Source organism: Atheta coriaria, unplaced genomic scaffold, assembly GCF_025399875.1.
Source record: "Atheta coriaria isolate IRGN ID8LTWV9N9 unplaced genomic scaffold, Caltech_Dcor_3.1 hic_scaffold_9_pilon, whole genome shotgun sequence".
NCBI lineage: Eukaryota > Metazoa > Arthropoda > Insecta > Coleoptera > Staphylinidae > Dalotia > Dalotia coriaria.
In genome coordinates this window covers 11,568,260-11,590,263 of record NW_027045451.1, presented here as the reverse complement: position 1 = coordinate 11,590,263, position 22,004 = coordinate 11,568,260, and the positions used below count along the sequence as shown (strand labels likewise).

General features: G+C 34.1%; 9 protein-coding genes and 2 non-coding genes across 16 annotated transcripts in view; 5 read left to right on the top strand and 6 right to left on the bottom strand.

Annotated features, from left to right (window-relative positions):
• The window catches only part of LOC135799706 (KH domain-containing, RNA-binding, signal transduction-associated protein 2-like), a 104,556-nt gene extending 100,762 nt beyond the window's left edge, over positions 1–3,794 (top strand). For all 5 annotated transcript variants that reach the window (XM_065312902.1, XM_065312899.1, XM_065312900.1 and 2 more), the window contains one exon: positions 141–3,794. In XM_065312902.1, the coding sequence (XP_065168974.1) occupies positions 141–213 (73 nt within the window). In that variant the 3' untranslated portion in view covers positions 214–3,794. The remainder of the gene's footprint in view (positions 1–140) is intronic.
• Positions 3,795–3,991: 197 nt separating this feature from the next.
• TRNAE-UUC (transfer RNA glutamic acid (anticodon UUC)) lies at positions 3,992–4,063 on the top strand. Its single transcript has one exon. It is a non-coding gene; the product is annotated as a tRNA-Glu (tRNA).
• Positions 4,064–5,767: 1,704 nt separating this feature from the next.
• On the bottom strand, positions 5,768–5,839 carry TRNAE-CUC (transfer RNA glutamic acid (anticodon CUC)). Its single transcript has one exon. It is a non-coding gene; the product is annotated as a tRNA-Glu (tRNA).
• A 1,350-nt stretch (positions 5,840–7,189) lies between these two features.
• On the bottom strand, positions 7,190–9,412 carry LOC135799707 (DGAT1/2-independent enzyme synthesizing storage lipids). The gene is made up of 6 exons (XM_065312905.1): positions 8,933–9,412; positions 8,636–8,872; positions 8,408–8,575; positions 8,126–8,322; positions 7,807–8,019; positions 7,190–7,676 (listed from the first exon to the last, which is right to left on the bottom strand). Exons 1-6 carry the CDS (start codon positions 8,976–8,978, stop codon positions 7,539–7,541), a joined length of 999 nt encoding a protein of 332 aa, XP_065168977.1. The 5' UTR covers positions 8,979–9,412; the 3' UTR covers positions 7,190–7,538.
• A 246-nt stretch (positions 9,413–9,658) lies between these two features.
• Positions 9,659–11,781, top strand: LOC135799701 (coiled-coil domain-containing protein 112-like). Its single transcript, XM_065312895.1, has 4 exons — positions 9,659–10,226; positions 10,287–11,189; positions 11,251–11,505; positions 11,562–11,781. Exons 1-4 carry the CDS (start codon positions 10,015–10,017, stop codon positions 11,584–11,586), a joined length of 1,395 nt encoding a protein of 464 aa, XP_065168967.1. The 5' UTR covers positions 9,659–10,014; the 3' UTR covers positions 11,587–11,781.
• Positions 11,480–13,208, bottom strand: LOC135799708 (maspardin-like). The gene is made up of 5 exons (XM_065312906.1): positions 12,862–13,208; positions 12,645–12,798; positions 12,108–12,578; positions 11,786–12,034; positions 11,480–11,726 (listed from the first exon to the last, which is right to left on the bottom strand). The coding sequence occupies exons 2-5, from the start codon at positions 12,729–12,731 to the stop codon at positions 11,661–11,663; spliced, it is 873 nt and encodes a 290-aa protein (XP_065168978.1). The 5' UTR covers positions 12,732–12,798; positions 12,862–13,208; the 3' UTR covers positions 11,480–11,660.
• Positions 13,209–13,337: 129 nt separating this feature from the next.
• Positions 13,338–14,965, bottom strand: l(2)k09848 (lethal (2) k09848). The gene is made up of 3 exons (XM_065312896.1): positions 14,573–14,965; positions 14,089–14,519; positions 13,338–14,032 (listed from the first exon to the last, which is right to left on the bottom strand). The coding sequence occupies exons 1-3, from the start codon at positions 14,649–14,651 to the stop codon at positions 13,382–13,384; spliced, it is 1,161 nt and encodes a 386-aa protein (XP_065168968.1). The 5' UTR covers positions 14,652–14,965; the 3' UTR covers positions 13,338–13,381.
• On the top strand, positions 14,954–16,087 carry LOC135799710 (lysM and putative peptidoglycan-binding domain-containing protein 3). Its single transcript, XM_065312908.1, has 3 exons — positions 14,954–15,114; positions 15,187–15,373; positions 15,442–16,087. Exons 1-3 carry the CDS (start codon positions 15,107–15,109, stop codon positions 15,994–15,996), a joined length of 750 nt encoding a protein of 249 aa, XP_065168980.1. The 5' UTR covers positions 14,954–15,106; the 3' UTR covers positions 15,997–16,087.
• Positions 16,088–16,354: 267 nt separating this feature from the next.
• On the top strand, positions 16,355–19,333 carry Start1 (Steroidogenic acute regulatory protein-like). Of its 2 annotated transcripts, XM_065311854.1 has the most exons (10): positions 16,355–16,545; positions 16,626–16,769; positions 16,832–17,010; positions 17,085–17,243; positions 17,306–17,359; positions 17,604–17,736; positions 17,799–17,977; positions 18,033–18,185; positions 18,246–18,529; positions 18,638–19,333. In XM_065311854.1, exons 2-10 carry the CDS (start codon positions 16,673–16,675, stop codon positions 18,843–18,845), a joined length of 1,446 nt encoding a protein of 481 aa, XP_065167926.1. In that variant the 5' UTR covers positions 16,355–16,545; positions 16,626–16,672; the 3' UTR covers positions 18,846–19,333. The 2 variants fall into 2 exon arrangements, with proteins under 2 accessions (XP_065167926.1, XP_065167927.1); XM_065311855.1 differs by lacking the exon at positions 16,832–17,010 and having other exon boundaries at positions 16,621–16,769.
• Positions 19,334–19,342: 9 nt separating this feature from the next.
• Positions 19,343–19,779, bottom strand: SIFa (neuropeptide SIFamide). The gene is made up of 2 exons (XM_065311856.1): positions 19,559–19,779; positions 19,343–19,500 (listed from the first exon to the last, which is right to left on the bottom strand). The coding sequence occupies exons 1-2, from the start codon at positions 19,698–19,700 to the stop codon at positions 19,412–19,414; spliced, it is 231 nt and encodes a 76-aa protein (XP_065167928.1). The 5' UTR covers positions 19,701–19,779; the 3' UTR covers positions 19,343–19,411.
• A 1,229-nt stretch (positions 19,780–21,008) lies between these two features.
• ND-19 (NADH dehydrogenase [ubiquinone] 1 alpha subcomplex subunit 8) lies at positions 21,009–21,857 on the bottom strand. The gene is made up of 3 exons (XM_065311920.1): positions 21,612–21,857; positions 21,382–21,557; positions 21,009–21,323 (listed from the first exon to the last, which is right to left on the bottom strand). The coding sequence occupies exons 1-3, from the start codon at positions 21,738–21,740 to the stop codon at positions 21,101–21,103; spliced, it is 528 nt and encodes a 175-aa protein (XP_065167992.1). The 5' UTR covers positions 21,741–21,857; the 3' UTR covers positions 21,009–21,100.
• Positions 21,858–22,004: the final 147 nt, after the last annotated feature.

Genomic DNA, 22,004 nt, shown 5'->3' with positions numbered 1-22,004 from the left:
TGACAGATCAAACCTATAACCTAAAATAAGCTACATAACCTAATTCACTAATTTTGCAAACTTGTACGCAAATCTTTGCCAAAAATCTTTTACGCTAATTAAGTGTCCTTTGAATTAATTATGTTCTTGTTTGTTTCCAGACGTACGACGACACTGGTCCCCCTGCTTCGTGAGGACTACCTAACCGGCACCGTAAACTTAAACCTAATCTAAGTTGATTGCGTTTCGTTCGGCAAATGTGTGTAAATTAGATTGTCGCAATTCGTTTCCGCGATGACGGTTCAGTTCGAAAGTCTGGAAGGCAAACAAATAAATCGGCCGCAACTTTAGTGGGTCGACGGATCGATCGGCGCATGAAGTTTATTTTAATCCGACGCCGTGGGTAACGAGAGCTTTGTTTTTGGCGAATTCGTCGATTACGGTCTTGGTTGCTATTTTTACGCTCGTTCGACGCTAACGAATTTAAGATTGGACTAGACATATCCAACAAGCAAATGTTCAAGACCAGACACGTACAATCAACAAAACAAAACAAGAAACAATCGAAACAAGTAAAAAGGCTTCGGAATAAATTTTGATACTTTGGTGCAAGAATCGAAGACACAGCTCGTTACAAAATGCAAAAAAAAAAAAAATGACTCCGACTGCGTGTTGATTTAAATTTAATTCGTAGTTGTTTATCTCTCGTTGTGCCAAGAGCGTAATCGTAAAAATCTTTTATTCCACTTTTTTTATTCCACCGAAGTTTTTCGAAAAGTTTTATGTCATCACCACACCAGCCGCACGCACCTACACTCGACAATGACGAATCGCTGCGAGTGCACGGCGCGAGAATAAAATATTTATTACGCTAAAAATTTGTTGTGCGCATTTTCCCACGTGGATGGCGTGGCGGTGAAGGGCAGAGGAAATTGCGATGCGGATGATTACCTACGTACATACATTTATAAAGCAAAACACCAGTCAGTCCATCTTTAATCAATTATATTAAAACAATGCACGGACCAACTAATAATCTATAATTTTATTATTAAGATTAATCAAATGGAAACTATTATATTACGCTAAATTAAATTTACAAAAAATATAGTGAAATTATATACATACATACTAAAATTATCCAATGCTTGATTTTTGGTTGAATTTAGTCGAAAATGCAATCAGAATCAAAGAAAAATAGATTTTTTGAATTTTTTGTTAAATTGTGCAGTTGCGGCTATTTTGTTTGGCACTAAAATAATTTTACTTTTATTCTATTATTTTGTGAGTAGATAAATTTAAAAAAGTAAAAACATTGTAAATTGGTTGAGTCATTTTTTAGTTATGGACAGTTAAACATTATCGACTTTTTTTGTGAAATCAAAATTTACTAAAGTTAAATTTTAATTGCTTGTAACTTTTTATCAAATTACAATATCAAAATAATTTTTACATAAGTGAATAGAGAATTTAATTTTAAACCAAAAACAGAAGAAATAAATTAATTATTGTTGCTCATTGTTTAGTTATAACAAAAAATATTGAAGCATTACCTATAACTTTTTATTAAACTCCAATATCAACATAATTTTTTAAGAACTTGATAGAAAATTTAATTCAAATTCAGAACAGCAAAAATAAATTAACTGTCGCTATTTATTTTACAGTTATAACAAAAAATATAAAATTATTTTTGTGCGTCAAGCGAAATTCCCGCAACTATACATAGTTAAAAATGATTAAAATTAATATTACGCCGGTTATTAAATGTATAAATTTTATAATCACAACGAATATGTCAAATATGTCAAATTGGCCGGATGGATTGAGTACGAATAAGTCTTGAATTTAATCGGAATGCAATCGAATTGAATAAACGCTGCAAATTGCATAGCGCTGCGAGTTTTTAAGTTAAAACGTGAACAGTATTCGCAGAAAAGAATTTTCTAATAAAAACTATTGACTATTGCATACTACAATGAGCAAATTTTGTTTTTCTATGAATAAATATAGAAGCACATATCGAAATGCTAACAACTATTGTTAGCGAGTGTAAGAGACACACAACATTTTGAAAATATGAAAATCTTTATAAAACCAGATAAAAATGCAAAAGGAATGGAGATTTTTTCACACAAAAATGGCTGGAATTTATGGAACCACGGATTACGTAAACGGGATTAGCACGTAACGAATGTTAATATGAACAATATATTTGATAAAGTAAGCGTTAAACTTAAAGCCCCTAAACTTAAAACACACACAAAAAGTGGATAAAAATATGTCAAAAACAAAAAGCTAAACAGCTAACTGTTGTTCAGAATGTTATTACGGATTATTATAACTATAGTCTAGCGAAAGAATAAACTAAAAACAAACACACACTGTTCTTGCATTCTATAAACAAATGAGAAGAAACAAATTTATCGAATACGAATAGTTGCCAGAGAGATAACAGGAATATATAGAATTTTATTATTAAATACGGTTAATTAAATTTTAAAGAAATGATATTTCTGTATAAATGCCACATGATAAATATGCGCATTTGATTAAACAAAATGCGAAACCAAAACCCACACACATACACACATGCGTAGCGAATTTGAATTAATTGATTGCAGCATTGATGAATTAATTATTTAATAATAAACACTATTATTACGAGTACGAGTATTTTAAACTATTAAGGACGACAGGGCGCACGTGGAACTATTGACAGTGAATTGCAAGCGTGAAACCGACGAATTGATAATTATAAACAATTGATAGGTAAAGATTAACGGATAACTAAATTTTAATAAAATTAAAATTAAATATACATCTAAATACATTGTAATTATTTGCGTACGTGTCTCATGGATTAAATGAATTAATAGAAGTTATTTTCAATCACTTCTACTGCCAGCTAGCGGAGAAAACTTTAAGTTATTACTTTAGTACCGTAATAGTGTCATCTGTGGTACAAATTTTGAATTATATAATGTATTCTTGGTTATCTATATTAAATTTTTATAAAAATGTCAAAAAATGCACTGGAAATGATTGAAGATCATATATATCCGTTTGATTTTGTGTTATTTCATGAGGCAATTCAAAAATGTGGTAAATTGCTAGTACCTTGCTAATAAATCTTAAAAACTTAAAGAAATCAAAACAAGAATAGTAAATATGTTGACTAATTGTAATTTTAAAGACGGAATACTATAATAATCAGACATTTTAATGTGTACATGCTAAACAAAGATAAAAAGGTTTTAATTGGTACCGAAAATAATTGTTATCATGAATTTCTCGTTACAACTTACAATAATTGCACCATTAGTACAATGTTTTAAATTGGCCAACACAGGATGCGTTCCTTTGTTCTGTTTCACTCGTTTTGTAACGGTTTTGATTGATTTCTACAGCAATTAAACACGATGGAGTAATGCGTGTTGTTGCGTTCGATATAAATAAATAAACTTCGATAATAAAATGTTCTACTATAATATGAAGCATTAAATATACTCTGCCGTTTGAAGGTACAAGTTTTCTTGTTATTGAATTGCATATTTTACGTTTTTGGATGTATGTAAATTAAATAAACCAATTTTTAAACGATTTAATCGGGACAGAATTCATGAACTGACGCAGGAGGCTCTATGAGGAGACAGTAAATTTTAAAACGCTAACGCGAGACTCTAATTAATACAAGAATTGAAATTTACTCATAATTGAAGAATTGATAAATGACAATGGTTATTAAAATACAAACATTGTATGTATCCTGTAATATGTGTATAAAATAATAAATGATATGATAACTTTGCGTATATTGTGATTTCTCTTTCTTAGAACCTGTTTAAAAGTTTAAAATGTATTTCTCTACTTCCACCTTTAAAGCACCGGTTTCAGCACAATCACCACGGTTTTGCAACATAGAAAGTATCAATTTAATCACGGATGGCTAAAGTCGTGACTAAAGTACACTAGGCCGTGACTAAAGTGTCAAACTCGGCGCCCATCATCATCCGGTATGGTCTAGTGGCTAGGATAGCTGGCTTTCACCCAGCAGGCTCGGGTTCGATTCCCGGTACCGGAAATCTTCTTTTCTTTTTTATTTTATTCCATTTTAACTTTCATACGAAATGCAATTTTTGTGTCAAATTACGTTTTACACTTCTGCTCTTGTTTTACCAACAATGTGCGTCACCCTCTCCTGCCTCACGTGCTGCTCGAGCTGGTTATCAAATTTGAGGTCATTACAGGCAACGTCACGTATTCGTATTAAATTTTGAAGGTGGAAAGACACGATTCCTAATCTATCGGCGCACCAGCGACAGCCAAAGTTGGATGAAATCAGATCAGCGAGTCCTCTCACGTGATGCGCCGTACGGCATCCGGTCGGCGCTCAAGTTCAGCGGTTTCCGGTTATAATGAGAGCTAATCAAAAATGGTACGACCCGTGACTAGACTTAGACAATAAGCTGATTATTATTTCTTGTGTATTTTCTTTTATTAATTTAACTTAAAAACTAAAAATGTGATTTTTAAGGTTTTAAAGGTTTAACTATAGGCAACCAAGAATACATAACCAAAGTTACGTTAGTTATAACCTAAATTTCATATGTTAAATCCAACACTGAACTTATACGGACAATGAAACAGTGAGGCGTGCATTCGCAGACAGGCGTACAACGCCGAACCGTCGAAACAAACGCCCTCGACAATAGCACCAACTCTGTAACACAATGGGGTTTCTTTCGGCGCGTAGAAACATCCCTCCACTTGAATGTTAAATGAGCGCGAGCGCGTAAAAGCAAAGCTGGTCATGTATGCCGACAATGAATATTAAATCACGTCACGAGGCCGAACAATTAGCGTTTCATTATTAATTCGCTCTAGTTTTAGTTGGAGAGATTTTTGACGTGCTGAAAAATAAAATCAAAACACGTGTTTGTTGCGCGTATACAAACACGAACGAAGGCCGAAAAGCTTTAAACTTTTTCAGCTTCAATTATAACTTTCGTGCTGTGTTCTCCCCAGACGGTGGGCGAATTTAACTTCTATTTTCGAGTGCTTTGCGGGCCACTAACGCAAAAACTAATTAGAAAAGTGTATCAAGTATCACTCATAATGTGTGTAGAAACAAGTGGATGCAATGTTTAATGATGCAAACATTGTTTTAATTATGTAATGCTTTTAAAAAGTATTTTCTGCACTCAAATAAAGATATCGACGTTGAATGTAATCATAAATCGCGATCGGGGTTCGTGAATAACTCAAAGAAGAGCGCCGTAAATCAGAGCTGCGAAGCGATGAGGCGATCATCGAAGCAGAGCGAGACACACGGCAATCTGCCGCCTCCGCGCGGCGGCGACAATCTTTTCGCCAACATTTGCGAAGATTGCTTAAAAAGTTATATTGAAAAACGCCTCCCCTGGGAGCTCTTGACACGAGGGTACTAAACGCTCTTTCCAGCCGTGGTACAACAGCCCATTTATGTGTGCGCTATAGCTGCTGGAGGCTATAGTGTCATCACCCCTTTTAAATCTTCGAGTGCGTCAGCGATTCGGTTCGGGCATGCCGCCAATGCCACCTGCACACGCACGCACTTCACCACTTGACATCGGTGTGAAAGCGGTGCAAATGACTTGAACCTGCTTTGCGCAGCGCCATTAATAAAATGCGCGCTTTGATGTATGAGGAGATCAACTCGATTTGTTCTCGATCATGATCAAAATTAGAGTGTTTTGTTTATTTTGTTTATGATTTTTGTAGTTTTGGTGGCGATTTTGCAAAAGGATTCCGGTACCGGGAATCGAACCCGGGCCTGCTGGGTGAGAGCCAGCTATCCTAGCCACTAGACCATACCGGATGTTAATAGATGTTAAATTTGTGGAGTTGAGACGAATTTTTGCAAGATATTTTGTGACCTAATGATAACATTTGAGAAAATATGAAACAATAATATCAACAATGTAAATTTGCAATGTGGAACACTCAACATACAATTATACAAGTTATTATTTCAATTTGCAAAACCGAAAACTTATCTAACTTTGGTTTTTTTATAAAAATTTATTATTTTTACATAAAAATTCATATCATGATGAAAGAGTTGTGGAAAAAAGCTATTACTCCAAAAAACATTAATAAATATTATCTATTTATTAAATTACGAAAGTAATTCACTAATAATGAAATTTAGAAAGAAAATTAATATCATTAGTTTTTATTGGTTTCAGATGACATCGCTATCAATTGAAATGTTTACCAACAATAAACCGAGAAGTAGCTATATACATGATGCGGATTTAATGCAAATAAGTGCATCGTAGTGACATCTCTCCTCAAATTGTAAAGAGTTGGATGAAACAACCGAATGGATATACACAGCCAATCTACTTCACGATGCAACGAAATTTCTGGCGGTTTAACTAAATTTTAAGTTACTGTTGCCCTGATACAACAAAAAACAACCAATCCATTGCACGCTGCATTGTAATCTCAACCGAACACGCTCGTCTCCACCTTTATGTGCGCTCTATTTACGGACTACAAGTAACAAAAACTTAAACTGATACGTACCACCAATCCGCTATAAGCTGTAGTATACGTTCACACCGATGGGGCTGTCTTGGCCTTCTCCATCGCCGATCACTGATACTACAAACACTGATAGTACGAATTGAAACTCACAAACAAAATATAATTTATTAATGCCAGAAAGTGCATCCTATCGCCATCTTGTATCAAAATATATAACTATGATTAATTCTTCATGTTTATAAGTTATCTTCTGTTTTTCAGCCTTGAGGTTTTATCTTTGCAACAGGAAAGAGTCTGTATGCTTCTCTATCTTATTCCTACAATAAACTGTTTATAAACAATTGCAATTATATGTTCCTCAAAAATAGCACGCAAATATTTCATGTATAAATATTCGACGGTCATAATAAATAGAAATAAAAATATTTTTCGTCGTTTCACAGAGGAAATTAATATAAACTAAACAAGTTGGATTACGGTTGATCCGCCGAATAAGGATCTGTAAATCTGTAAATTAAGATGGCAATGCCCACGAATGGGCGGGAATGCCTAATATAGGTATATATATATATATAATCAAATTGGATAAATTTCGCCGTTATACCATTATTTTTGTAGATTTAGATTCAATTTTATTGAATTCCCCCACTAATCATAAAGAAATGAATAAATAAAATACTTCAAACAAATTATATACAAAACAAATGCCACCAAAGTAATAAAACATACATAATTAAAAAAAAAACAACAAAAAATATTGACTTGGTATGCTTAAATAGTGTTAGTCAAGTAAAACGAGATGTTAGCAAATAACACAAGTAACATAAGTTACACTTGATGATATTTACATCATAAATTACAAAAATATTTCTTACAAACACTTGCTTTGCTTTGCTTCATACATAAATATGCTAAAATCAAATACTGCACAAAATATTAAGTTAATGAACCATCGGGAATGTCCTCAATACCATTTTGCTTACAACTTACAATAATGCGTACATAATATATACTTTTATAATATGTCATAGATTTTTCAGCTTCTCCTCTTGTTTCTGTTTGTGTTTTCTTCGAAAGTACGGGATGCGGTCTAAGAGAGCATGTGATATGCTACCAGGTAATCGCTGGTGCTTCATGATTAGATCATTCAGTGCGGTCATTATCTGTTAATTTAAATTTAACATTAATTACTAATTAAAATTAAAAATAAATGTAATTTACATATATTTACTATCTGATTGATTTTAAGTGTAATTAGAATTACACTTTAATAATAAATTACCTAACAATTACCTTAATTTGTAATTCTTCTGGGGATAACGCTGGATCATATGGTATCGGTGTCCCAATATGCGTGACAAGTTTAACAGGAAACCCACCATATGCCCAGGAACATGGAAATTTCGTCCACGTATACAATTTCAAATAAAATTTCCTACCGAGGCTTCCAAACATTGCATTTCGAAAGGCTTCCTTGATATTTTCAGTAAATACGGGAATGATTGGCTGTAAAAACGCGTTATCATTAGCACTATCCACACAATAAGACTCAAATTGGAATTTTAAACAGGTTATAAATAATTAATGATATGTTAAAAAAATTTCCACTCACACATTTAGCATCTATAGCGACTTTAGCAAAACCCAAGCGCTTTTTCCATAAAATATTATAAGTACTGCTCGAACTGAACTGTGCTTCATAAACACCACCTGGTGAGATTGCCAGAAGATGATTCTCTTTTAAAATGGCTGAGCATGATTGAATTGTACCAGGTATCACTTTGCATGCATCAGCAATAATAGGAAAACCTGTAGCCACAAAATTAACATACAAAATTAGTATGTGGCTTTGTTTTAACATTTAAATTTAAATTCATTGTATAATCACACTGACCTGGAACTTTAAATAGAAACTTGTCAGCAACTGTACGTATCAATCTGTTGTGATATAGATATGTTTTGGCACATAGATAATAAGCATCAATTGGAATTGAGCCATGATAATAGACTAGAAGAGCTGGAGTGTCTTTAGGAATATTATCCAAACCATTTACTTCATAACCTATCGCAGATGAATAAATAATATAAAATAATTATGTTTTTACTAGGAATATATTATTACCATGCCATATCCATCCATGGCCATCCCAAATGGCAGAAATAAGTTTAATAGCAGTACTCCACACATCTCGCAGGTCAATTGTTCTTTTTAATGCCACCCAATGCAGTTTATAGATGTAAAGTATCAATGCAGACAAATACAACAAAACGCCGATTATCAAAGGCAATAATATCGTGATTAGCAGTGGCATTAACAACCAGGACAACCATAGTGAGTAATCGATGTCAATGTATTCCACTAAAAAATTACACAAAGGTTAGTGTCACACAAAACACAATCAGAAGTATCATCATTCACCTGCAAAATTGTAGATGTTTGTCTTGAACTCGTCGATAAAATTCATCTTAATAATAATACTATGGACAATCTTTGGAGTTTTTGCATTAAATTCGTTTAAAACTCACTGAATACACATTAGATTCGTGTGGTTTCATGACATTGACACTTTGATTGTTCGCTTCTTTCACAAATGTTATTCGGACACAGCTTTGTTATGCCCTGATTCAATGAATCTGCGTGGAATCTTCAACACGCGCGCAATGAAAGCGTGAAATGTGGCGGCTGATTCAACGTGATCAGCAAGCGCGCCAGTCCGTAGACGACTAAAGTAAAGCCTTGATTAAAGCCGCATATCGCTGTTTACATGACAACCGCACCGACTACAAATCAAACTACGCACACGGCAAAAAACATGGGAGACCTGAGGCTCATGATTTCGTTTTAGTTTTTCATTATGAACCGCACACAATGCGAGAAATCGCCGGTGTTTTTTATTTCATCATCTGCGAATAGAGTAATTAATGCACTCGACGGTTGGCAATAGATGAAGGTTGACCGGTTTCGAGTTGAGGTGTTTCGACAACTAATTTGTGGATTGCTGTTTTTAAGTTTTTGATCTTTGCGCAAGAACTACGTCAATATTTTTGCGGATTTTTCGATTATGATTGCCTTGAATAAAACTTATAACTGTAAAGTATATATGTGGATATTTTTAGAACGTTTAAAATTGTTTTCGATAACATTTACTATAACTTTTTTTAATTTCGGGAAGTACTGATTAGTTACATGAACAACTTTTACAGCACTTATAAATATTACTTATGTTTCAAGTATTAGGCAAATAAATTCATTACTTACAAGTGCCGAAAGTGGCTGCAATTAAAAAAAAAACCTTGAGATCCGAGGAAAAGATTAAATAAAACTAATGTTATGTTACTTTAACTACAAAATTAGCTTTTAATTGGAAGCCATTAGTAATTATTTTCATTTTAAATGATTGGATGGTGACAAAATGGCCTCTTCATCACTTTAATCATTGTTTAATCGATATTAATTTCCATAGTAATTGTAAACACCGAATGTGTTGATTTTAAAAATGCATGGAAACGTGTTGTCTGCAAACAAACATCACAAAAACTAATGAAAACACAAAAACTGTCGACATGAGTAGTCAATCACTTAATAACATAGAATTAAAGAAATTGCAGAATATCCAACATAATTTGGACCATGCCCAGAGCCAATTTATTCAAATTTGTTCAAAAGATAATCCATCACTACAAGAATTCATTCAGAAACTAGAAAATGACTGGTAAGCATTCAAAACCTTCACATTTTTGATAAATTTCTCTTGAAATGTTTCAATTTGTAGTAAAACTGAATGGAAAGCAATTCGTCAAGATGTTCTAAATATACATGACAAAATAAAGAATATAAACACAAAAATAAACACAATCGATGAAAATGTTACTATAACTTCCTTAAAATCTGAATTAATAGACCTCAAAGACAGTATTGAAAACTTTAAGCTTACGTCAAAGAATAAACTCAAAAGTTTAGAGTCAAATGAAAAGTCTTTAACTGAAGAACTTGAATATTATGAGCAGATGTATGAAAACTGGTCAAAACCAATTGAAATTATCGAAGAACCTACATTTATCAAGCGCACAATTCTTAATAAAATAGAATGTCCTGAAGTGCATGAATTTAATCAATTTCTACAAGAGACTAAAGGTCATACAAACGGTTGGACATGGGATGATAACGCAGTGTTCTTAAAATACAAAACAAAGTATAAAACTATCGATAAAGTATCTGAAAAGTTACATAAAACATTCCCTGATAAATCCGTGGAAGAAATTGAAGAACACTTCAAGTGGCATGAAAAATACTGTGTTCTGCGAGACAAACAAAAAGTGGCGATACAAAAGTGGAAAACACAAAAACAGAGCCAAGATACAAACAACAGCACTGAAGATGGATCATCTACAACATTTAAAATAATAAATAAAAAGATTAAAGTACCACCAATGAATCCAGAAGAAACTAAAGCTAAATTACTGGCATGGAAAGAAGAAAAACGTCGAAGAGAACAGCAGGAAGCATTGACACGTGAAATGAACGAACAGTTCTATAAACAGTTGGAGATTATGAGGTTCCAAAAGAATTCTGAGATTAAAGAAAAGGTGGAACGTTGGCGCATGATAAAAGCCAGTGAAAAACAAGCACAGGAAGCAAAACGTAGAGAAGAAGAATTAAAAACACGAGCATTCAAGTATGAATAACTTAATCTTACTTAATATATAAAATATTAAAGCTATTTAATGTTATTTTAGAGCAATGTTGGCTAACCATTTCATTCGTGAGTTCCAAACACAAGATCAACGTTATATAAAGAAGATGCAAGCAAACAAAATGAAAAATCAGCCGCATAAACCACCGCAAACCAATTCTAAAGTAGTAATACCAAGAGATCCGAATAGATTGTTAAAACCAACAAAGAATTGGATCTCTAAGTTGGAGACAACAAAAGAGACAAATATGAACAACATACATAATGGCAACTTGAACTTAAACAGCATCCAAAGACTGTAAATATATTATTAATAGTTATGTATCTTGGTTGTGTAACAATTATCTATTTCAGCAAAGCCCCTGATTGGCGCAAGTGACCAGTTTGGACTAGAGTATTACTAGAGAATCGTATTTGTAGTTTTTTTGGTAAAATATCAATATGGACATAACCTCATCTTTGCATCAGTGGAAATTCAGATGCAGCTGTAGTAGTTCCGTCAAATTGTCCCAAATGTATCTGGAATCACATGTTTTGTACTTTTATATGTACTAAATAAAGAAGTATCGATTAATTACTTGTAGATATAGGTTTACATCAGCACTTCGACTTAAATAAGGAAAATTACCACCGCTTTTCAAGTGCGCTAGTCTTGCCTGAGGATAACATTTGTACAACTCTTCCATCACATTGTTACAAAGTGCACTTTTATCAAACACGTCGATTATCGTCACAGGCAGTTCATGCAACTTATGAGCTTCGACGTATCCTCTTGAACAGTTTAATGTAAGTCGACTAGCGAGTTCAGACTGTTTCAAAGTCTCAAACTGGAAGTTTAAAAAGTTGGTTATGTTATATAAACATAACCTAATACTACAAATATAATGCTTTAGAACTTACCCTATCTACCATAAAGTCAATAGACTCAATAATATCAGAATCAACTCTCTCACAACTAAAATTACCCATAATCATATGTTTCAAGGCAAGTGAAGGCATCATCCAAAAGAGACTCGCCGAGGCATGATTATTAAACACCGAAGTGTCTGTAAAAGTATTACATAATGCTAATGAGGCAACCCTTGGACAAATATAAGTGTGTTCAGCAAATTTCTGTGCTAGGTAGCCACCTAGTGATGCTCCAAAAATATGAACTTTATCTAGTTCTAGAGTGTCTAAAAGTTTCCTAAAACTCTCACACCAGTCATTCACAGTCCACAGCACAGGTGCCACTGCAGTGATGACTCTCACTCCTTTGGCAGACAGGGCAAGAGCTTGTTTGAAGAAGACATCGGCTGTGCCAGACACTGGTGGCAGACAAATCAATGGACATTTTATGCTTTTTGGTCCACAATCATAAATTTGCCAGTCCTATTATAAAACCCACAATTAATACAAAACTAAGTATAAAACAAGTTTTGAGTAAATACTACTTACTTTTAAAGAGGAATCAACCACAATCTTTCGAAGTGGAATACTACTTCTAAAACTTAAATATTCTGCCGATTGAGACAGATCAGCCATTGTACAAATAACTGGTAATAAAAATGCATTTATAAATGCAGCGTGTCGTTAATTATTCTTAACTGAACTGAAAATATACACTACATGAATATCTAGAGGAGATAACCCCTTGTATTATGTATGAGCATACTTGTGTACTACACAAAAATCGTCACGCGATGAATTGTTGTCATAACGCACATAACCATCGTGATAATGACAAAGGTAAACAATGATTATACATAAATAACTTCAAAGTTTGGATGCGAAAATCTATCTAATGAGGTTCCATGAAGATTATTGAGGTTACAGAAGTTGATATGACAGAAATACTAAACTGCAAAATATAAACTGAACGGTATTATAATCGACGAGTGTCACACTCACAATGTACATTTATCACTTTAGTCATATCAGAAGAATGCTACTAAAGATAATGATGTTATGTTAAGTCATAAGTACATTAGATTATTGTTTTGAACTTTAAAGAAGTGCGATAAATATGTATTTATTATATGTAGTGACAGATTGTAATAAATATGTCTAGCCACTCTTAAAATAATCAATTTACTGTTATTTTTATAATGGTTTTTACCTTTAAATTGTGGTTATGTATAAATTTCAACATTTTTAAGGTTAGAAATTAACGTCATATGCCTTTATTTAACCTCTTAAACAGATTTAACTTTCTTTATATTATTCACACCTTTAATTTTACTTTTCTTCTTCCTTTTAATAACCTTTGGACTATTTTCATTCACATCTTCATCATTTTCATCACTGCAATCATTGATAGTCTCCATATTCTCAAACAAACCTTCATATTCATCATCCTGAACAATAGGTTTCTGTTCATCCTCTTCTTTAGGTTCTTCCTTCACCACCGGACGCATTAAAAGCTTAGTCAAACCAATTTTCATGTATTCTTTATGCACAACCTCCTTGGTATCAACATTGTGAATCCTCAAATGTTTATCTAAACTTGTACTAACAACATATGGAAGTTTCTGGTCACAAATGATGCTTGTGACTGCACCTGCAAATGGCTGGAAGGTCTTCACACATTTGCCCTGTCTCATGTCAATGAGTTGGATGTAACCTTTGGTTGTGCCAACAAATAATTGTCTGTCTCTGTATAAAGATACACAGGTAAAAGAAGCCTTTTTCTCTTCATATTTACACACTGGTTTTCTTTGGGCTTTCTCATCATAAAGCAACATCATACCTTCTTTTGTGATACAAGACACAATATTATCTTCATTGTGGAATGATATTCCTCTTATACTTGTGGGAATTGGCAGTTCCAACATGTCTTTTCCAAGCTGATGTTAAAATAAACATAAATTAAAGAAAAAATAGCAAAACTATGAAAACTTACTGATTTAGCTTTGAATATATCCTTCCTAGTATTAATATCCCACACTTTTAGATCATTATTTTCACCACCAGTGGCAAAAACATTTCTTTTCTCATTGTAAACCAAAACATTCATAGTTGCTTCATCATTTAACACAGTTCTGAATGCATCATGCTTTTTCTTTGATCTGTTATGTACATTAACAGTACCATCAGATCTACCAATGATTATATTCTTGTCAATTGATGCTAATCCAACAACAGCTCCTTTTCCATCAAGTTTTTTCACATGTTGAATGAATTTGCTTATTCCTGTGTTGTAAACTTTAACTACACCATTTTTATTTCCTAATATTATCTCATCATTGGACTGGCCCCATTCAAAAGCGGTGATTTCTCCATCTAATTCTTTTAATTCATATGTGGGTTTTATATTTTTCTGGCATTCAGTATCTATGAAGATGTTTTGATTAAAATTGTGGAATATTTAAAGAAATAACACTTACATGCAATAACTCCACGTAAACTTCCTGCATAAATATGAAAATTTAAATCTTCTGCGTGTTTGTTTGCCATTTTCTTCATTGAATTATAAATAAATGTAGAAATATTTGCAAACAGAACTTTAGTAAAAGTTAACAACACGGCGTGGTTTATTTTAAGGTTATGTTTGTTATTTTTAAACTTAAACCGAGCGCTTTAAACTTTTCTTTAATAATTTACACGTTGAATAATTACCATAACATCATTAATATTTTTTGCCCAGATTTAATTTTTATATATGTATTTCTCTTAAATGAATTATTATATTGTTTTTAACTTCAAAAGTTTTCGTATAAATTCGAATTCTACTCGACAATGTTCGTAACAATGTCAAGATTCAAACCGAACCTTAAATATTTTTAACTAAAAAGTAAGTGACGTTTTCGAGGACGTATTATTATTTTTGACGTTACGTGTAAATAGTTGCTAGGTTTGTTGCGTTTATTGTTTCCACAACTTATTTATTTAAAACCGAAGGCGTAGGCCCACAGAAGCAAATGAAAAGGTAAACTTTTCTCCAACTTTACTTAAAGTGTAATTTTTAAGGCTAATAATAACTTGCAATGCTAATCAACAGAAATAGGCACAGAGAATTTCAATATTCACAGCTACAATTCTCAAAAGACAGCGACGATGATGACGAGGGCGAAGAAACTGAATTATTTGTGCGTAAAACCACTGTGTACAAGGAAATTCCGACAGAGGATAAAATAGTTGAAGATGGTGACACTTTACAATCACTTTCCATTCGTTACCATTGCCCTGTAAGCAATAAAATCTCACAAAAGTTAAACTTTTAATGATAAACTATAAATAAATCATATGTGATTAGATTTCAGAGTTGAAACGCCTGAATAATATCCACAAAGAAAACGAAATCTACGCGCGAAATACCATCAAAGTGCCAGCGCGTCCATTCACAAGAATCCTTGCTGGTGTCCACACAAGTGGGAAAAGCTCACCTGACGCATCCACCACCGACAATAAGGCAGCTGTAACAAATGTGATTGACTCCACACTCTTAGAAGATAAGCTAATCAATCTCAACGCTTCTGCGGCGCCCGCCAACGATGATTTTAACGCCGTTATATTTAATAGTAATATAAATAAAACTTGTGATATTCAGGATCAGGGTGTCGATGTGTCGGATGATGTCGTCGAGGAAGAAGAAGTGCAATTATTACCGAATCAACCAATTCATGATGAGGTATTACCGTCACCGGCTGTCACACGGCTGCGCTGCAGTGGTGCCGACGCGGATATCTCGTGGATTGCGTTGATCATTTGTGTTGTTATTTTAATATTTGCGGTGCCTTTGGTTTACGTATTTTATATCGCCGAGCATCCCGATGAGTATCATCACAAACCGCATGCGAACTTGACGTGATAAGGCTGTATCTGAAAGAGAATATTTTATAGAGATGTATTTGTATATTGCGCACAATTCGTGTCAATAAAAAGTAATTTTATTATGCTTAGCTATGTTATTTTGTGATAATATTCGCAGCCATTTTGAAAACTTCTGAAAATTTGCTTTGTCATGAAAATAATAGTTTTAAACTCAAAACCACTTCTACAAATTATACTAAAACAAAAAACCTCACAAGTAGCAAGTATTATTATATTAAGTGCATAATTTGTTTAAATTTAAATAAAAAGCTTTTTCACGCACTACAGCCTAAAATTTTCATGTATATTTGGTTGCATAACCGAAAATATAATTGGTTTGGTTGCCTATTCCATTACGATGTTTTTACAACCACTAGCACCACTCGACACAGCTTGGCGTTGAAGATTAAAAACATCACTACCTAACAATAATTGACCAGTGCCTGTAAAATAACAATTAATATCTAATTATACAACCCTCCGCGGCCTACAGATCACTACCAAACAACACCATGAGGCTTTGTGCGTGCAATAAATAAAACAACAGGTGAGCTGATTACATTCACCACTACTGCCTGACTGAGTTATCTTATTGTTTAAAATGTTCTTTGTACTCCCCAAGCATAGCCAGGTCAATTTGATTACACATTCACAACTAAATTTCCCTTTTTACAATGACTGAACAAGAGTACAGATATGCTGCCGATCAATTATTGCAATCTAATTCACACGAGTCAAACAGTCAAAATGTCCAATCCCCAACTGAGATCTGTGAGTAAATTCACCTCATGCAAAAAAAAAAGCAACGCGCCGAACTAACGCATTTGTTATAGCACATTCTCATAGTATTAACACACTGGCCTCCATAAGACCAGAGTATATCCTATCTTCTGGCGATTATTTCGCGGGCGTGCGGCCCAATGGGAGAATGTCAAATGTCCGTAGATTTTTCTGCCTTTTCGTTACGTTCGATTTAACGTTCATTAGTCTCATGTGGCTTATTATCATAATGGTAAATATATTTCATTTGTTTTGTTTGCTGGAATGTATCATACATATGCTATCCTGATATTCGCTCAATTTTAGATCAATGGGGAGAATATTGTCGATGCACTCACAAATCAAGTGGTGCACTATGACATCCACAAGTCATTGTTCGACATTGTTCTATTAGCTGGTTGTAGATTCATTCTTTTGATACTGTTTTATGCGATTTGTTATATTCATCACTGGATTATAATTGCGGTAATTATCATATTCTGCGTCATGAATGCGATCGTTTTGATTAATTTTGTTTATTCTTTTAGTTGACCACAACATGTACTTGCGTATTTCTTATTTCTAAGGTTTTTGTCTATGATGTAAGTAATGACGCTTATTTTTCACAAATTTTCAAGTTGAAAACTTCGTTTTTACATTCTCCAAGCAAAACAAATCAAATTATTTACAAACCACATAGACAGGATGTTTTTACGAGTAAAAATGTTTGAAATTTGCGCTTGGACGATGGAAGTTTGACCTATTTAGCTATTTACTTGCAATATTTTGATGCTCATCAAGCAGCCCTAATGTAGATTTGAATTTGAATGTCAAATGACGTTTCAGTGGCATGCGACTGAGCAGCAAGTCTTTCAAGTGCTTCTGGTGCTGACATCGTTTGTCTTGTCATGGGGCGAAACGTGGTTTTTGGACTATAGGGTACTGCCGCAAGAGTTGCAGGCAAGTCAAATTGTTATACGTAAGTATTTTATTAAATAAAAACCAAGAAAAACATTTTTTCTAAATTTTTTTACTCTGTAGAGTCGCCAGAATCTGAACGGGCCCCGCTGATCAACCGATTCGTGAGGGGCCTGCCCTCTATGTACACAGAGAGCATCGGCAACTTTTATTCACCGCTTCAGTCCGCAACAAATTCGATGTATCACTTCGATGTCGGCCCATCCGACCGTTTTCCAGCCGTGAACTTCACCGCCGCTGAAGTAAGTTGTTTGGCGCTGCAACCGATCGAGGTGTGTCTTATATTGCTGCTCGTAGATTTCTAATTATGTCTCTCAAGGGGAGACAGCCATGCGGGAGTCGCAGGAATTCCTGAACAGCCCCAATTGGAAGAAATCCAAAGCGGAGGGTGATGATATCGTCGAATGGTTGCAACCTGCGCCAAAAGCTAGGAAGATATTCAAGTTAACCGTAATTTTATTACAGTTCTTTCAGTTTATGTGTAAACTTATTAATTATGCGGGGTTTTAGAGCGTCGTAAACATACCACCGAAATATTTATTCGAAGAGTTGTTCTACCGCGTGGAGACGATGCCAGAGTGGAATCCAGCGCTCATGGAATCGTACCGGGTGCAAGTCATCGACGAGCACACGGATATTAGCTATCAAATATCGGCGAATGGTGCGCGCGGTGCTGTTTCGTCGCGTGATTTTATCAATCTTAGGCAATGGAAGCGGTTGGAGGATGGTTATGCTATTGCTAGCGTTTCTACAAGTCATCCATCTCTTAACGACAAGAATGTTAAATGTATAAGGTTAGTACTTTCATAGGTTATGACGTTAAAGTTAGGCAACCAAGTATACATATTATTTCCACGTTGAAATATTAGAAAATACACTTTTATATTAAATTAATATTCCAGAGGTGAAAATGGAGTTGGTTGTTGGATGATCAGGGCAATCCCCACAGATCCCAACAGCTGCGTGTTCGTGTGGGTGCTCAACACCGATTTAAAGGGTTGGATCAACTCGACCATTTTAGAAGTTGCATTTGTGAACATGATGTTTGATTATATTAAGAATCTTAGAAAGTATATTACCAAGTTGCGTCAAACTGGTCGAATTCTGTGACTGGGGCTGTGTACTACAACAAAACCAACAAAAAACCAAACACAAAGCCTTAGCACGGACGTACCAACGCATGAGATTCATTGCGGCAACTTTGCGGCGATTCTACCTATTAAACTAAGCTCTCAGATTTTTTATCGTGATATATTAATTTTTCTATTCTTTGTTTATTCGTGTTTTCTCGTCTGATTCGATGAAGTCATTTATATGTTTACAATATATTTATATAAATACGTATATAGCATATTCTTAATATGATCTAGTGAAAGTATGTACTTTTTGAACGATTTTTAAGAACAATTTTATAGTTTCTAAGATGATTCGATGCGAACTAACGAAACTGAGTGTGTCATTCGCGTCCAATGTACCAACTTATAACGTCGCCGGTGATTTATGATTAGTATTGCATTTGTTTGCTTATTTTTTAATATGAACAGAGAAGTGTTGACAAATAAATAAAAATTACGAAAGAAATCTTAGAAATATAAAAACACAGAGTGTTATAGTTTGCCAATAGTATTTATTTATGCATATTTAGGATAAAATGTCAGCTAAGTTACAAAATGTGTTTATTTCTCTTGCTGGGGGAACCAGGCCTGACAAGCTTCACTTGCAAGCTCACACATTGCAGACAAAGTCTTACCAGCTGCGTCGTAGTCTGAAAAATGTAAAATATTTAAAATATTTCACATATTTTTATTATAATTTATATTTACCTTGGTTAAGACCACGTTTTCCAAAGATGGACCCATTGAATGGCGGTTTCCTGTATGTGGCTTCAGCTTGGTCAAGCATTCCAGCAATCAGAAGCGCGAATGCAATCACCAAGAAAACTTTTGTTAAGTTAGATGCCATCATGTTGATTTACGTCTTGACTTGATGAAAACTGATGTTACTTTGGAGAAACTCACGATGTGAATGATTCTCCAGCAACAAAATCGGTGCTTTTATAGTGCAGGAGTATTGCGCGCATGTTCATGTCCAGGGATGAAAGTTTGAGAGACGCAAACCAAATTACAACCCCATTTGCCATGTATTAGCGGCATAATGCAATCATATGCGGTGAAATAAATTGGATCGGACTTAGGGTTGTTCCCAACACAATTATGCGTTGGTTTACTTTTGACTTGGCACAATTACTGCGCCCTGGACGTAATTACAAACGTGACTAGTGGTAGAATAACCAGGGTTTGATTTTAAGAGTACCTAACTTAATTTTGATTTAATCAAACGTATATAAGGCTTAAAAGTTTCATTTTGGGTGAAAATAATTATTCATGTTTTGTTTTTGCGAATATAATTTTATTATTTAATGGAAATAACTAGAAATAGTAAAAAAACATGTTTAAGGGGTATTCTACTCTAGGGGTTTCAAAAAATCGATTTTTTTTTTCTTAAATATTTTGAAAGTTTAACTATTCAAGAAAACGTGTACAAGAGGATTTTTCAAAATTTAAATTATTTTCCGAGATATAGCCGTTTTGGTGACGCGGCATCCATACTGGTTCGCATTGACGCGAAACTTTAAACGTGTTTTTCTCGAAACTGTATTTTTCGAGACGGTACCCACGATTTCTCAACTTCTACTGAACCGATTTACTTGAAATTTTTACAGGGTCTTCTTTATCGACTTTTCTTTAGAATGAACTACGCTTATCCCTAAATTCCGATTTTAAATATTCCAAAAAAAATCTAGTATATCAAAAAACAAGGATGAAAAAATCACATTTTTTTCAAACAGTCGCCATTTTGTAAAAATTTTTTTCACTTGTCCGTAGTTCATTCCATTGCGACATTATTCTAGATTAACAATCTTTTTTTTTTCATTTCCGATCACTTGGAGGCCTAAAATCATGGGTACGGTCACGTGCCAATTTTTTCGGACCGCCCACTTCATCACCTGCTGGAATTTAAAATTTTGAACTTTTTTCAATTTTTATTTTTTTTTGTATTCTCAAAGCATTAATAAATAAGTGTTAAAAAAATGGATGGTAAAACTCTTCATAGATTTTTTTTTACGGCCTTTCAAAAATCACATGAAATTCATGCCTCTAGAGTAGAATACCCCCTTAAAACATGAAAAACACATATTTTTGAGGTTAAATTAAGTTATGTGAGGTTAGGTTGCATATAGTCAGCACTATGTTCAAAATAACACTTAAAAACTGGTTTGTAGTTTGAATTTATTTACATAATGTCTATTTTAATCATACTTTACTTCCATATTTGAAACTACACATTTATTTAAACAGTTTTTTTTACCAAGAGAACAAATAGCGCGAGCCGTATTTTGCCGGCAGTTTTTCCGTGCCTTCTGGTAGATAAGGAGTAGGATCATCATACACCAGTTTCTTCTCTGGCTCTGGTTTAGGCCTCAATGCCTTGTGCACTTGCACTCTTGCATACTCATCATAATGAGGTCTCTTCATGTTCAAATTGTCTTCCATACACTTGTCAAACACACCTTGGGTCCGGCGACAACTGTCACAACATAAAATAAGTTAAACTATGTATAAAATTTTATGTTTTAGTTACTTACGGTCCAAAATCACAATTAGGACTAGACTTGTCGAGGCAGTTCACATACTGCATAAACTCACCATAGCAGGAAGCTTTTACCTGCTGGAAGAAATTGATAGCGCAGTTTGTTACAGCTTTACCTTCTTTAATGCAAGCACGAGGATCGCCTGTCTCCTTCTTACAGAGCATAAATTCCTGCAAAATGTATTTATTAAGCGCCGAAAGTTGCGATTAGATAATTAACCTTACATTATTTTCGAATTGGCAGGCTTGCCCGAGATGCACAGCGCCGGCCTTTAGAATGGGTGTGGAGACGTTGAGTTCTTGCGTTTGTAACTCTGCATCAGAGGGTAGATACACATCCTCTGGGATACTCATGTTTTAACGAGTGAATAAGTTGGAATTCAATGTTTACGATTGGGAAAATAATGAAGACAGTGGCAGTGTGTACAAGTGACGTTAGGTGTCAGCACGTGACAGGTTAAACATACATTGTGGTACAAATAGAATAATATCAAGTGTCTAAAGAAAAGTTTTATTATAATATAACAACGTGATGCTCACGGTATTTTTCTACTTCTATTGTATTTCCACGTTGAGATTTTCGTATTTGAACTTCTGTATTTTAAATCTTCGAAATTC